Source organism: Vespa mandarinia, chromosome 12 (assembly GCF_050613455.1).
Source record: "Vespa mandarinia isolate Hongniang chromosome 12, ASM5061345v1, whole genome shotgun sequence".
NCBI classification, from domain to species: domain Eukaryota; kingdom Metazoa; phylum Arthropoda; class Insecta; order Hymenoptera; family Vespidae; genus Vespa; species Vespa mandarinia.
Genome location: NC_140821.1, coordinates 1,392,501 through 1,409,068, shown reverse-complemented (window position 1 = coordinate 1,409,068; position 16,568 = coordinate 1,392,501). Strand labels below are relative to the sequence as shown.

The 16,568-nt window shown below is 26.8% G+C and overlaps 1 protein-coding gene across 10 annotated transcripts in view; it reads right to left on the bottom strand.

Annotated features, from left to right (window-relative positions):
* Positions 1 to 4,359: 4,359 nt before the first annotated feature.
* The window catches only part of Acsl (Acyl-CoA synthetase long-chain), an 18,859-nt gene continuing 6,650 nt past the window's right edge, over positions 4,360 to 16,568 (bottom strand). For 6 of the 10 annotated variants that reach the window (XM_035882869.2, XM_035882865.2, XM_035882868.2 and 3 more), the window contains exons 2-8: positions 8,633 to 8,987; positions 7,921 to 8,289; positions 7,261 to 7,656; positions 6,809 to 7,121; positions 6,420 to 6,683; positions 6,035 to 6,310; positions 4,360 to 5,939 (exon numbers count right to left, since the gene is read on the bottom strand). In XM_035882869.2, coding sequence (XP_035738762.1) covers positions 5,785 to 5,939; positions 6,035 to 6,310; positions 6,420 to 6,683; positions 6,809 to 7,121; positions 7,261 to 7,656; positions 7,921 to 8,289; positions 8,633 to 8,983 — 2,124 coding nt within the window. In that variant the 5' untranslated portion in view covers positions 8,984 to 8,987 and the 3' untranslated portion in view covers positions 4,360 to 5,784. Of the gene's footprint in view, positions 5,940 to 6,034; positions 6,311 to 6,419; positions 6,684 to 6,808; positions 7,122 to 7,260; positions 7,657 to 7,920; positions 8,290 to 8,632; positions 8,988 to 9,574; positions 9,724 to 13,031; positions 13,135 to 15,897; positions 16,117 to 16,568 lie in introns of those variants that run through there. The other 4 variants (XM_035882863.2, XM_035882861.2, XM_035882862.2 and 1 more) reach the window with 4 other exon arrangements.

The window sequence follows — 16,568 nt, the reverse complement described above, 5'->3', positions numbered from 1 at the left end:
ATATTATTAGAAATTTTTCGATTTTACGATTGTTCGAAGACAATGGAATAGGCCGAGAGCAAAAACAAATTGATTTTCAAGTTTTCTATTTACTTTCTACGGTTTTTCTTTTTTTTCTTTTTTTTTTTTTTGTTCTCTCTTTCATTAACTGAAAAAAAAATTATACATGTAGATAATATTCCCTTGAAACTTTGAACGAAGCTTTCTCTTTCGCCTTTCGTCTCTTTCTCTCTTTCTCCTCTATTGTCTTCTATTTAACTGTGAAAAATATATATTTGAAAAAAAATGCGATATAAACGCACGTACTGATCGTAAGAATTTTGACCAAAAACTCTAGTGGATATATATATATATACATATATATATATATATATATATATATATATATATATATATATATATTATATACTATGTAAAGCGTACATACATACATTATATATTACATACCTATTCGTAAATCGTTATTATTAATAATTAATCCATCGATCATATAGATTTAGAATAAGAATAATAATAATAATAATAATAATAATAATAATAATAATAATAATAATAATAATAACAATAATAATAAAATGAAGAAGAACGGGTATTTAGCATTAGATAGTTTACATATTTAATACGAGAAAATAGTTATATATATATATATATATATATATATATATATATATATATATATGTATATATAAATTGTTCCTTAGACGAGAAGACAAGAAAAATATGGAAATCATTGTAATGGACGTATAGAAAATGAAGATTATGATGTTCCTCGATTACGAGAATTATTTTTCATCGTACCAGAGACGTTCATTGTTATTTTATAATTAATAATTTTTCTTTTTTTTTTTTCTTTTTTTTGCTTTTTTTCCTTGATTTCTTTTACAAACTTGAACGTTCGTTAAATGAAAAACGATTTTACGAACACGATCGTTCGACGAATACATACATATACTTAAAATAATGTAATACTATCGGAAATTCATTAATTAATTTATATAATGAATAATTTTGGATGCAATCAATTAAATAATTTATTTCTCAATGAATAATTAATAATTAATTGAAATTAAATCGGCCAATGAAATCGAAACGTATCAATATTGCCATATCGTCCGGGGGAAAAAAAAAAGAAAAAAGAAAAAAGAAAAAAAAAAGAAAAAAGAAGAAGAACAAAGAGAAAAAAGAAAAGAAAAGAAAAAGAAAGGAAAAGAAATATTAAAAATGAATATCTATTGAAATGGACGGTTTCTCGGTAGCACGCAATTGCAATTCCTATCAGAAATTAATCCGATCGATGATCACTTGCTGGTCCATTAAAGCTTGTAATAATAAATATGTCAAGGACTATATATGCGAACGATCGTAGTCGAATGAATCCGATGCCAACAAACGTTAAAATTCTGCCACTATTATACTTTACTACTTCTTCTATATGTATTATATACATACGTGTGTTCGAAAAAGAAAGAAAAAAAAAAGAAAAAAAAAAAAAAAAAAGAGAAAAAAATGGACAAAAAAAGGAAGACAAAGATAGAAAGAAAAATGGAAACGTTCAGTCGCAACAAAAATCTTTCCTTCTCTAATAAGATCCATCGTTATCGTTGTATACACATCACAGGGTTAGGAATTTACCAATTTCGGGTTTAACGGTTCGATATTGCAACGTCTACTATTACTTACTACTACTACTACTACTACTACTAGTACTAGTACTACTATTAATATTACTACTATTACTACTACTATTATTACTACTACTAATACTACTACTATTGCAATGACCAACTTGACAGATCGTTCTATGTATTATTATGATAGATCATTTCTCTTGATGCATTTATAACGAATAAAAAAATTGAAAACTCTACTAATGGAAAGATAAATTTATGTATCTTTCTCTTTATCTCTTTATATATATATATATATATATATATATATATATATATAAGATGGTCGATTTAAACTGTTACAGAATGTTTATATCGAAATCGTGATAAATGGCAAATTGAATTCAATAGTTAAAAGATAACTATATTTAGTAACTAACTTTATTTATATTTAATCATGAATAAAAAGAAAAGCAGAAAGATAATGACAATACTTAAATCTAAATTTGTAATCAATTTTTTATAGAAACACGTTTTGTAACACTTCATGTGTACCACCCGATATAATGCATTTATTAAAAGATAATCCATATATAAATTTTTACGAAATATTTATATATCCAAATCGTCAATAAATAATATCGATTTAACATAAATCAAATTAATTCATAACTAAATCTATCAATTATTTTTGCTTACATTTGACCATCATCAATCAATCTTTTTATGTCGTTTAAGGTATTAAAAACAAAATAAAACAAAAAAGAAAGAATGAAAAAAGATTTTACACCTTTAATGATTTCTATAGAAATAAATTTGTTGACACTTCATGACGGGCTATCCAGTATGATAATATATAAACATGTATACACATATTTATGCAAGCTGGTCCACATAAACTGTTACGAAATAATTATAACCAAATCGTAATAAATAATATCGATTTAATATAAATCAAATTGGAGAGTAACATTATTTTTTTAATTATTTTTATTTACATTTAATTACATTAAAAAAGAAAAGAAAAGAAAAAAAAAAGAAAAGAAAAAAAAGAAGAACATAAATATTTGTAATAGTTTAGATAAATATAATTTATAACACTTTATATGAACCACCCTATATAATACATATATATACATTGATATATATATATATATATGATATCATTCTCTTCAACTAAACTAACTTCATAGTATGTTTTTATATTGGGATAATGGATAACAGTGTGACGTTTCTACTTTACTCAGTTGAGTAAATTGAAAACGCTGTATACTGTTTTTTCAAGGTAGGTATATATAGTATACATATCTCGTTATGTACATATAGAGCCATATTAATTTTCTCTCTCTCTCTCTCTCTCTCTCCCCTCTCTCTCTCTCTCTTTCTCTCTCTCTCTCTCTTTCTCTCTCTCTCTCTCTCTATGATACAAGTTTTTGTACAAATTTGTACAGATTTATTAATTTTAAATCATCGTTTCAGAATAATTGATAATAATTATTATTGTGATGCAATATAAGACGTGGTGAGTGACAAACGATATCCTTTCATATCCATTTAATAATATCTAATACAGATCTTAATTCGTTAGAAATTAGTACCTATCCTCCTTGTATACTCGATAAGTTTTCATTCATAATCAGGAACTTCGCATTTTTAAATAAAAAAATTAAAGTAAAAAAAAAAAAAAGAAGAAAAAAAAAATAACAATAATAATAATAATAATAATAATAATAATAATAATAATAATAATAAAATGAAATGTAAAAGTCGAGCTGCCTACATTGACTTCTCGATTTTTTTTTAACGCATCATCACCCGTTTATTAATTCAACGATCAATCTTAATAAAGAAATATGTGAACTAGAATAATGAAAAGAGAAAATGTTCTATTTATGTATAAAAATATTAATAATAATAATTTTTGTGTGTGTGTATGTATGTATGTATGTATGTATATATATAATCTTTTTTATGTAGAAAGAGAAAGAACATTTGGCTTTTATCATTATATAATTCTTTTTTTTTTTCTTTTCCTTTTTTTTTTTTTTTTTTTTAAATTTTATAAAATATTTTTAAGATAATAATAATAATCATATTAAAATTTTTTTTTTTAAGGAAAATTCTATCCTCGTAATAATAATTTACTTTCTTATTGTAGATCGTAAAAAAAAAAAAAAAAAGAAAAAAAAAAAAGAATAAAATCAATGGATACACAAGAAAACGGGAAGACTTAAATTCAATGCACACGTATTTCCACACTTTCGTTATGAACTCTGACTTTCTTACACACGTTTCTTTTTTTCTCCCCTTCCTTCCCCCACTCTCTCTCTAATTCTCTCTCTCTTCCAAATATTTTTTATTTCTTATATATTAATTATCAACCTTTACATACACACAAGTACGTACATGCATGCAAATTATAACAATAAGAGAGTACCCATCAGACCAACACACACATATATACATTGCAGACGTGATAAAGAAAAAAAAAATATTGTGTGTGTGTGTGTGTTCTTATAATTTTTATATCGACACTGCAAAATGTAGGCAAAGTTCTTTTTTTTGTTTTTTTTTTCGTCAATATACATATCATCCACGAATACTATTATTATATTAAAATGACAGTGAGTATAATCCTGATTGACAATCCCAATAATAATCGGGAATTAGAAAAATATAAAAAAAAAAAAAATACAAAAAAAAATACAAAAAAAATAGTCGCAACTTAAATTAAATGTTAAATGCTTTCGAATTTTTGGTTATTTTTTTTTTTTTTTTTTTTTTTTTTTAAATGTTTAAACTAACAATGTATATACCCTCTTTCTAACGCGAAACGATCAATTGTTTATATGTATGTAATAAAAGTCATTCATTTTTCCTTTCTCTCTTCTATATTATATATATATAATTATAGATATGTGTGTATATATATATATATATATATATATATATATATATATATATATATATATATATACACATCAAAGTTAATCGAAATAACGACAATTTATTATTTTTTTTTACTTGTTTTATTATTTTTTTTTTTTTTTTAATTTTCTTTTGTTGTTTTGTTTTGTTTTATTTTATTCTATTTTATTTATTTTTTTTGTTTCTTTTGTTCCTTTTTTCCAAGTAGCCCTCCTCCATATTTTCCTTAAGCTCGGCGATTACTTATAATACTTAAAGTAAGTACACAGTACGATTCGTGAACTTACACAATCAGTTCATTTTCAGAATGTTCATCCTCGGTCGATTACTATTGTTCAGATAGATTCCCTCGGACGTAATATTAAAAACGCATACTAAGCAATATTATATGACAATTGTCAAAAAAAAAAAAAAAAAGAGAACATAAATAAAAATTTTAATCTTATAAACGAACGTCCCTTGTTTCTTTTCCCTGCTATTTATGATAATAATAGAGGACGGTCGTCCTGCACCATTTGTTTCTTTTTGTTTTATTTTATTTTTATTTTGTTCCTCCCACCGCTCACTCTATATATATATATATATATATATATATATATATATATATATATATATATCTCGACAGTTTATTATTATTTTTATTTACTTACTAGGCTCTTTCTTTCTTTGTTCCTATCTCTTTCTCTATCTTCTTATCATTTGTATCATTCATATTAGATAAAAATATATTCTTGGTAGAATCGCTTTAACATGAAATTTCCGCAATATTTATCGAGAGATGAATCTTTTAATCTCTTCATATATTTTCATATATATATATATATATATATATATATATATATATATATATATATGTATATATGTATATATATATATGTATGTATATATATATATATATATATACACATAAAAACGATAAAAACAAATCGAACCTGTTTACTATCGGAAGACAATAACAAAAGACACTACAAAGCTTATAACTTTCGTCATACAAGGACTTTCACAACTCGTTTCTTCGTTAATGATAATAATTTTTTTAAAATAAAAAAAAAATAAAAAAAAAAAATTATTTTACGATTACCAGATAAAACAATGTCTAATGTTTCTCGAGGTACTGTTCCATCGGACGAGGGTGGCCTTCCTTAGACATTTTCCTTTATTCGTTTTTTTCCTTTCTTTCTTTTTTTTTCTTTTCTTCTTTCTTTTATACAAATTATTCCTTACACCTCGTGCACATTTTAGCCCGACATCACGAAGCATACATTCTGTTAATTTCATGTTGATAACGTTCCTGTACAGCCTTTCTCTTAAGTTTAAACGCAGCTGTTACAAGACCCATGTCGGGTGACCATTGTTCAGGACAGAGTTTTACTGCGCCAGGTATTTCAAACTTTTGTAACTGACCTGTTACAGAAATAAAAAAAAAACGTTTAGATGCATGAACGAGATCAATACAATTAGAAAATAGTAATAATAATAATGCAACTGATTATTCTTACATTTCTTTGAATGCTCGATTAACTCTTGAAGTACTGCTCTTTCCACCAATGGATCGTCGCAAAGTTCCTCGAATGTCTTTCCAGTAATGCCAATATTGGAAGCAATCTCTTCAAGTATGTGATGATTAGGTACTACAAGTGCTACAGTATAAACCTTACTTCCATCTCCATAAACACAAATGTTTTCTACAACTGGACATGTCTTTAACTCTGCTTCGACTTTACCCAATGAAACATATTCGCCTAGTTGTAATTTGATCAAATCTTTCTTTCGATCTAGAATCAATAATTCAATATATATATATATATATAATTAATATCAATAAAAAAAAAAAAGATAAAAATAAAAGGAAAATGTTAAGCTATATCAAAATTATATTATTACCTATGATCTCCATAGAACCATCAGGATGAAATTCACCAATATCACCTGTTCTGAACCATTGTCTACCATTTTCCTGGAAGAAATCCTCTTTTGTTTTCTCAGCTAACTTATAATATCCAATCGAGACGTTGTCACCTCCAATAACGATCTCACCCCTTGGATTTGGTAAATTTGTTACTCGATAACCAGCTTCTTCCCAATTCTCAAGACGAATATCACAAGCTGTTGTTGGAGCTCCAGCTCTTCCAATACTTCTATCATATGCTACCAAAAAAAAAGAAAAAAAAATAAATAAATGAATAAATACATTATATAAATAATGAGAAAAGTAAACTTATATGTATATTTGTTCAAAAACGTGTCACAAGGAAAGATATAAAAATACGTACTATCCATGACAGTAGCACAGGAACAAGTTTCCGTAAGACCATATCCCTGAGTAACGGTGACACAAAGACACAATTTTACTTGAGTATGAGTCTCAGGACTCAAAGGTGCACCACCAGAGAGAATAAGTCTCAATCGACCACCAAGAATCTGCTTGGCTGCACCAAAGATGTATTTGTCGAATAAAGGAGTATCATATCCACGTTTTGTCCATTTTAATTTATAATGATAAGCAAAATTAAAGATGGCTAATTTGAAAGGTCCAGATTTTTTCACTTTCTCATTTATACCTTTAGATATCCTATCTAGAATAAGCTAAAATCAATAATAATTGTTCTATAATAATTTAATAATCACTGCTCTTTAAAAATAATAATAATAATAATAAAATATAGTAATCATTTTTTTCTATACAATGATCTAATATAAATATTAAAAAAATGAAATATTTTACCGGCACTGCAGTCAAACAAGTAGGATGAAGAACAGAAGCATCACCCTTGGAACCTCGTTGAATCTTGCTACTCGAATCAATCATTGTAAGAGGTGAACTATAACCAATAGGTACGCCAGTAAGTAAGCATACACTTTCAGCAAGAAGTTCGAAAACATGAGCGAGCGGTAGGAATCCGAGAAAAACATCATCTGATTTAATTTCAACAGCATCGCAGAATGCTTTTAAGGTTGCCACAATGTTCTTGTGAGTAAGTAAGACACCTTTTGGTACACCAGTTGAACCCGATGTATACATTATAATAGCAGTGTCCTCTGCTTTTGGTGAAACTGTCACTGCTTTAGACGTGTTTCCTACTTTGATAATATCTGAGAATGGCATCAGCCGTACTCCTTCCTGATAACAAGTAAATATGTTTAGAATTTAATTAAATCTGATTAGCTAACTTCTAAGTGTTAATTCATAAGAATTAGATAGTGATGTATATAATATCTGGAGTAATTAATTATTTTTAATTACTCTCTTTGAGAATCTAATTGAGCAAAATGATTTGTTTAAAAATATAAATGGTTATACAATGTAGGTGGGTAGTAGGAGCGGTCAAAATAATTAATAGTACGTCGTACTATATTCTTATCTATAATTTATCTATCATATTACCTTATAACCATTTGTCTCAGTTGGCTTAAGTTGATCCTCCATATAAATAATATTCTTAACTTCAGGTAACACATGTAAAAGTCGTTTAAATTTCGGTAACAAATCATGGCTAGTAATAACTGTGTCAACTTCTGTCTGATTGATACCATGTGTTATAGCCTCATCTCCAAGTGTCGCGTAAATCGTTACCACCGTTAGATTTTGTTTGAAACAAGCGTGGGCCGCGATCATCCATTCTGCCCTGGTCTCCGCAAAAATTACTATATTCTTACGTAGAGTAAGACCATTCTCGACCAATCCACGACTAAAGGAAGCGGCCAATCTTTCAACATCCACGAACGATTTCCATTTGTAATCTCCCATTTTATACTAAAATGAAAATTGATTGATACATTTACATTTTTATATAAAACTTCCATAAAACATTCTAAATAATTCGAAACATATCCGAGCTAATATTTCTATTTAATTTATAATCATTTCAATCGAAAGTTCTTATGGCGTTACAAGAAATATCATCGGAAAAAAAAAATTCTCTCTAGAAATATTTAAATCAAGCTGTGATTTTATTCAATCGAATACAATTCAATCAAAACAAAAAGAAAATTTTCCCTTCTTCCTTGGATAAAAAGAGAGAGAGAGAGAGAGAGAGAGAGGGAGAAAAAATGGAATTTCACATTATTTCAAAAATAATAATATAAAACTATTTTACCTTTTTAAAGATTCTTCCGTTAGGTTGAACCTCATCCTCCTCAGCAAGGATTTGTCTGGTACCAAGACACTTTTTTTCACCATGTATCTTGCTAACCCAAAGCAAGACAGCCTCAAGCGTACAAACTTTTTCTCGTTCGAGCTTGACATGCATTGGACCGGGTGAATCAACACTTCTGTAAGTGATCGAATTTTCGCTCTTGCTGATAGGACGTGCTTTGATCCTTCTTGAGGCCTTCCTTTTTTCCCATGGCCGTTGAAGGATAAGATAGACCGGAAAGGTCAGCAGGTCGTACACGTACGATAAAGCTTTGATCGCGTTGATCGCACTGGTGATCCAGAAGCTTTCCATCTCCCTGAAAATGTAATCCATCAATTTGACTATTATTTATTTTAACATTTTTATTTCGATAATATTTAATACGTTCGAGTCTGATGATTTTTTTTTTATTAATATAAAATTCAAAAGAAAAAAAAATAAATAAATAAACAAGAAAAAGAAAAAAGAATAATTAATTTTTATCAATAACATAGTAATATAATATTATATCTTATTCTATATCAGAGCGAACGTATTAATGCTAAATAATCAAAGATATAGATGGAATAATTTAAACCAAATTTATATTTTTTTACTCTCGTAAGGTAATAAGCGGATGTTCGTAATAATGATGCATCATGCTGCGTTATCAATCGTGCATTGGATGCATAAATAAAGAAGTATAAATAAAAAAAAATATAAAGCAATATACTAATAATAATAATAATAATAATAATAATAATAATGGTGGAGATGATAATTAAGAGGTATACTTATCTATTATTATAAATGTATAGACACTAAATAAATTCAAATAGAACAAATAAAAAAAGAACTTATATAAAATTGGGCAAAAAGCCAATATATCTATGTATCTATGTATGTATGTATGTAAATAGTGACCTGATTACATATACTATATGTATATAAATGCACTATTGCTCTTCAAGGGTCGACGATATTCAAGTTTATTTTTATCCAGACTAACGGATTCCTTTGGAAGTAAGAATAAACACGGCAAACTGAGCGACGAATATATATGTTATGTTATATACATTACTCGACATGTTTCAATGATAAATATAGAAAATGATGAATGAACTTCATATCGTTTAAAGGCTAAACTAAAAAAAACGTCGACGTCAAATGTATGTATTTTTTTATTTCTTCTTTTTTCCTCTTTTTTCCTTTTCTTTTTTGTTTTTTTTTTTTTTGTTTTTTTTTCTTTTTTTTTTTTTTTTTTTTTGTTTTTTTTTTCCTTTTTTTTTCCTTTTTTTTGCTTTTTTATGATGTAAAAGAAACAAAAATAACATTCATTTGTAAACTTAATTCTCATGCAATATTTTATTTTTTCCATATTTCTTTGAACGATCTTTTCTTTTTTTAACTTTATATGTCTATATGTAATATAGACATAAATTTTGTTTACGCAATATGTTTATGTATAAAATACACAAACGCATACATACACAAATAAACACACAAATGATTCCCAATTTAATAATATTAAATATCAATTAATAAAAAATCGTTTAATTTATAAAAAAAAAATTCTTAGAAAACCTTGTTATTCAAAAGTCATTAATAATGAGAAAAAATAATGATAATTATTATGTCATTGATTCCTTTTAAATGGATATCATTAACTTGCCACAAGTTTATTGCAAAAAAAAAGAGAGAGAGAGACAGAGAGAGAGAGAGAGAGAGAGAGAGAGAGAGAGAAAAGAAGTATTAATAAGTCGCAAAAGAACATTATAAACGATATGAAGAAAAATCTCGTATAATAACTAAATATTTGGCATGAGAGAACTTTGAACGATGATTAAAATTAGGTGATATGAATTAACAAGAATGACAATTAATAAAATAAGATAAAAAAAATACAAAAAAAAAAAAAAAATGGAAAGTAAAATAAGATAAATTAAGAAAGTTAATTACGAAATTATTCAAATAAAATTTCTCAAGATACATATGTGTATATATATATATGACATACACATACATACATATATATTACGATGAAGTAAGATGAAACTAAGTTAATTCAGTGGACTTTGAACATTGTCTTTCACATGCCATGATAAACACTCTCCCTCCTCTCGTTTCTCTCTTTCTCTCTCTCTCTCTCTCTCTCTCTCACACACACACACACACAGAGCAAGGATTATAAGTATACCTTTGTATGGGTTTTATATGATAATATCAAAATATTTCTTTTTATTAAATTTATCGTATTCATACATACAAGAGAGAGAGAGAGAGAGAGAGAGAGAGAGAGAGAGAGAGAGAGAGAGAGAGAGAGAGAGAGAGAGAGAGAGAGAGAGAGAGAGAGAGAGAGAGAGAGAGAGAGAATTGAATTTCAGCATAAATCAAATTTCATAAATAATACAATTAGTTCGAATTTCGAATTGTTAATTAATCCCATGACAAATTCTACTCTATTATTTACTACTGTGTGAAAATATACATTTACATAACGTTTCGTAACTACTCGTGCAAGCTATAATTGTCGATTCTCATTTATCAACGATAATTAACGACAAAGAGAGAAAGAGACTGAAAGAGAGAGAGAGATACAGGGTGTTTCAAAGGTGAAATCAGAGGTGATATATATATATATATATATATATATATATATATATATAATATTTAACTTGGAAAAATAAGGGAGTCATATTTATGACGTTTCTTTTTATCCTTAGAACGAGTAGTATATGCTTTTAAATTTTGACGATTTATTTTTGAAACACCCTCTATACATACGTCTATATATACATATACAAGGGAATTCTCTCTCTCTCTCTCTCTCTTTCGCTCGCTTGCTCACTATCATTTTAATGCATGTGCATATGTATGCACGTATATATATAATATAATATATAATTGAGCTATAATCAATGAAATAATTTTTCTCATTCATAGTTTGAATGTGTGTCAAATTTCTACTATAAAAATGATATGTATGAAAGAAAAAATGATTAAATTTCTTCATTACGTTAAAATAAAATGAATAAAAAGCAAGGAAAAAAAGAAAAAGAAACAAAAAGAAAAAGAAAAAAGAAAAAAAGAAAAGAACGAACAAACGAACGAAATATAAATTTAATCAAAAATTGTCGTAGTATAGTTACTGATCCATATTAAAGGAAAACGTTAAAGAATGATATTATCAGAGTACGCCCAACGATTCTGATAAGAAAAGTAAATAAAAAAACGCCATGATTAAATAAGAAACGAAGGTTATTTATAATGGAAGTTTCTCAGTATATGTGTGCAAAGAGAGTAAATAATATTGAATTCTAGAAACGATGTACTCAACCCAACTTGAAATTTTATAATTTGATTTGTATATATATAAAAGAATGCATATATCTATGACTATGCAGATAAATAAAAATCTTGCTGATTCACCGATAAAACTAACGTGTAAGAATGAAAAGAAATGTTCTAACATTAGACATTAGAAATGCTAAGCCAGACGTAATGACCTACATTTTAAATATTTCAACTCGTGCAAAAAAAAAAAAAAAAAAGAATAGACGTATTCTATATGTTAAAATATTTTAAATCAAGAAAATATATATATATATATATAATTTAATTATATAATTTCTGTTATATTATATTATTAAAAATTTATCTTATATCTTTAAATATAATTATTATATAATTTTGTAGAATAATATTTCTATATAATATTATAAAATGAACCGAAATAAATTCAATTATATAATATTATATAATCGTTATGTTATAAACAATTATAGCATATAATTAATTATATAATTATATAACTATATGTATATAAGTATATGCGTGTATGTGTGTACATAAACATTTATAATGTTTATTATAATTATTATTATAATAAATTTACTAAATATTAAACAAGACAAAATAGAAAAAAAAAAAACTATACTATATAAATAAACAAGCTGACTGCGTAAACGTGCAAACGCAAGCTCTAATAAAAATTCATGCTAATTAATAAAAAGAAAAAAATTAAAAAAAGAAAAAAAAATAATAATAATATATTAAACGATCAAAACAAGCAATAATTTTCGAATAAAATATTTCTAATAAAATAAATGTGAAAGAGAAGCGTAAGATTTGAAGGAACAAAGACAAACAAAAAAAAACAAAAAAAAAAAAAAAAGAAAGAAAGAAAGAAAGAAACAAAGAAAAATAAATAAGATCAAAGTTCAATTTATAGGATACTAAACGATAATCATACTAAGCGATAATCAATTAGGAATTGTGAAAAGGGCTTTGTCAATCGTGATTGCGTGCAGCAAAATAATAGGACGTAGTGTCAACGAGTCTACATTTCTGTCTCTCTTTTAGAGTTGCTCTACAAACTCACGGTTTGTCCTCCACGATCATGGTGGCGACCCAGTTTATGCTTACTTCCGATCGATTAACTTCAGGTATTCTCTCTTATTTCTCGCTGATGCGGATTAATGGCACTGCAAGAAAAATCATTCCCAAAAAAAGGGGAAAAAAAGGGAGAGAAAAAAAGAGAGAAAAAAAAGGTGGGAAAAAAATAAAAAGACACAAAAATCAAAACGATCTGATGTTAGTCTTCGAAGAACAAACGAACAAAAATTCTCATCTCTTGCATCTTTTCTTTCTATTTTCTTTTCACTTTTTTTTTTTAGTTTCCCCCCTCCCCTACCCCCATTTTTTTCATTATCGCGCCCTCCCTACCTCCGCCTTCCTTTGCCCACTATTATTCAATGTCGCATCAATCACAATCGCTTCGTTGTTTGGTATATTAGCGACATAAGGACAAAGTTCACAATTTATTATACAGTTTAAGATGTTTTTAGATCTTTTTGTTTTTTATTTTTTATTTTTTTATATTTCGCTTATACTCTCGGCGCTCCATTCCATTTAAAAAAAAAAACAAAAAGAAAAAAGATATATATATAGAGAGAAAGAGGAGGGATAAAAATAGAGATAAATGCAGAAAAAGAGATATGGAAACTTTGATCTCTCGTTTGGACTTTGATCGAAAAATATTCATTTACGATCTCGACTATACAGACTTTCGAGATTACCAAGATAAATGCTATGTATTGATATATTTCTTCAAATCCATGATATAAAAATTAACGTTCGTTGTATGTGTGAGAAATGAACAGACAGAGTCCATGTCATCTCTATCTATTATCGATTTTACTCATTGAACCTGAAGAAACATATCAATTTGTTTCTAATGATACATGTTATATACTACGATATATATATACATATATACACAATGCAGATACGTATATGCATTTACTTATTTTGGATCTATTAAATATCAGCAACCTGTTCCGAACATGAATAGACTTTATTTTTATAAATATTAATATGATATTAAAAATATACATTTAAAATGTATTAATTAATAATCATTTTTTATGAATATTGTATACGATACTACAAATGATAAATATAAAAAGTTATATACGCGAATAGAATCAAGCAAAAAAAAAAAAAAAATAAGATTGAATTTTTAAATCTTTTCTCTGAACTTCTCGATAAGTCCACTCAAAAATTTACAATGAATCGAGTTAATATTTCCTAAGTTTCATATCAAGATCTTATCGAAAAAATTAAACACACCAAAATTTACACACGAATACAGATACTTAAGTATAAATATTTTCAAAATAAATAAAAGAGAGAGAGAGAGAGAGAAAAAAAAGAAAACAATTTCTTCATTAAGCAAGGAAACTAAATTGTAATATAAAATTTAATTAATATCTATGCACTAATGAAGTTCGTTTCGAAAATACATGAATATTTCGAAATACAATACGTGTTTCTTTTCAATCGATTGTTTAATAGAATTAACAAAATAAAAAAAGAAATAATAATAATAATAACAATAATAATAAAACAAAGAACTCATTCCAAATTATTTCACAATGTTTTGCATTTCATTGAATTCTTCGAAAAGGAGACAATTGTTCAAACGATTTGTAAGTGTTAATGAGTGAAAACTACTTGAAATAGTAGATAATTCGTCGTCCTAATTTCTTCGATCGGAATATCACGGAGGATACACAAAACGGGGAAAGAGATAGAGAGAGGAATTGTAAAAGGAGGGATAAAAGAAGGGAGAGAGAGAAAAAGAGGTAAGGAATGAGTGTGTGAGTGAGCCTTCTCATGAGGTTCTTAGCGTTTGAAAATAGACAAGAGGATCAGTAAACGAGAAATTCTCTGACTTGTCGTCAAATTCGTCCTCGCTCATTCCTCAAAAAAGACTATTTTTAGTTATTAATTATTGGTTTTGGAAATATATAAATAAAAAAGAAACAATTTATCTTACAAATGTTTAAAACATTATCTTATCTGAAAATGGCATACTACTAACGTCATCGGCATAAACTTTCTGAAGGTTTATTTAATCATATATATATATATATATATATATATATATATATGATTAAATAAATTTATATGTAATTAAGATCGAAAGTTACGATATAAAAGAATATTATAAATTGATTAATTTTATGGAAGATAATGGACGATGATTTCTCCGTCAGGTCATTGGAGAAAATTTAATTATTATATTTGAATATTATTAAATAAAATAATTTTTATGAAATATTGAATAAAAAAATATCTTTGATTGATAACTATTCGATAATATTTGAAAAATCAAAGCTCGTAAAGAAGAGAATTAATTTTTCAATCCAAAAATTGAATGATTATCATTCGACATTGTTAAACCTAAACACTATAATAGATACATACGTATATATATATATATGTATATATAAATTGTGTCGATAAGTTCATAAATGCATACTGAGATGAATAAATACGTGAATACATTGGATAACATAATCGAACTTGACGAAATATCAAGTAAGTACATACATATTGACTATAATACATAGCAGTTAGAAACGAACGAATGCGAGTACAGTACATAGATTATATTCTCCTCTATGCATATTGCTCGTTGATTGCTTTATCACGTGCTTGACTCGGAGTAGCCTCGTGATTAAAGAAAAAATTAGATCTATATTGATTTTATGAGATGGAATTGTAAAAGAGACGAAAATTTGTTACTTTGAGTTTCTCGCATGCCAAAAAAAAAAAAAAAAAAAAAAAAAAAATTAATTCTATATTCGCAATGATACCATAATTCAATGACAATATTATGCAGTCTGGAAAAATAAAAAAAAAATCGTTCGATTTCTAATATATAATTCCTCTCATCGTACCTTCTCTTCAAACTCGACGAGCACATTTTAAATAGTCTGCAAACCACGACACAACGATAATACTACTGTTGCGTTTCTAAAAATTAGAAGAAAAGATAAAACGAGATTGCGTTTTTTCTCCTACTTATAAAATAGTTCGCTGTAAGTTATCTCTATGGGAGATCGATTATCTCGTTTTCAGTCGAGAATCCATACGATCGATTCGTAGTAATAGTAGATCTAAAAATGTACGAGAAATATAAACGTCGATAAACTAAACTAGCAAGAAAGAGAGAAAAAGAGGGAGACAGACAGACAGACAGAGATAGATAGATAGAGAGAGAGAGAGAGAGAGAGAGAGAGAGATGTAAAAAGAGACAGACAGACAGAGAAAGATAATGAGTTTCACGGCATTGAACATTGGACCCTGTGTTACGTTATATTGTTAAGTTTCCTCAAGGTGAAACATTGCTGTTAATATTATATAAAGATGGCGAGAATTACGTCATAATTCTAATACATAATTCACGATAATAATACGATTAATATTTAATTTTAACTATCAAAGTGCTTATACTCGTCTTGATTGATTGATTGGGAAATTTCTAATAAATTGAGTAAAAAATGAAATTTGATTGAATGATATCCGATACAAGAATTCGACTTGACAAAAAACGAAACAGGATTATTAA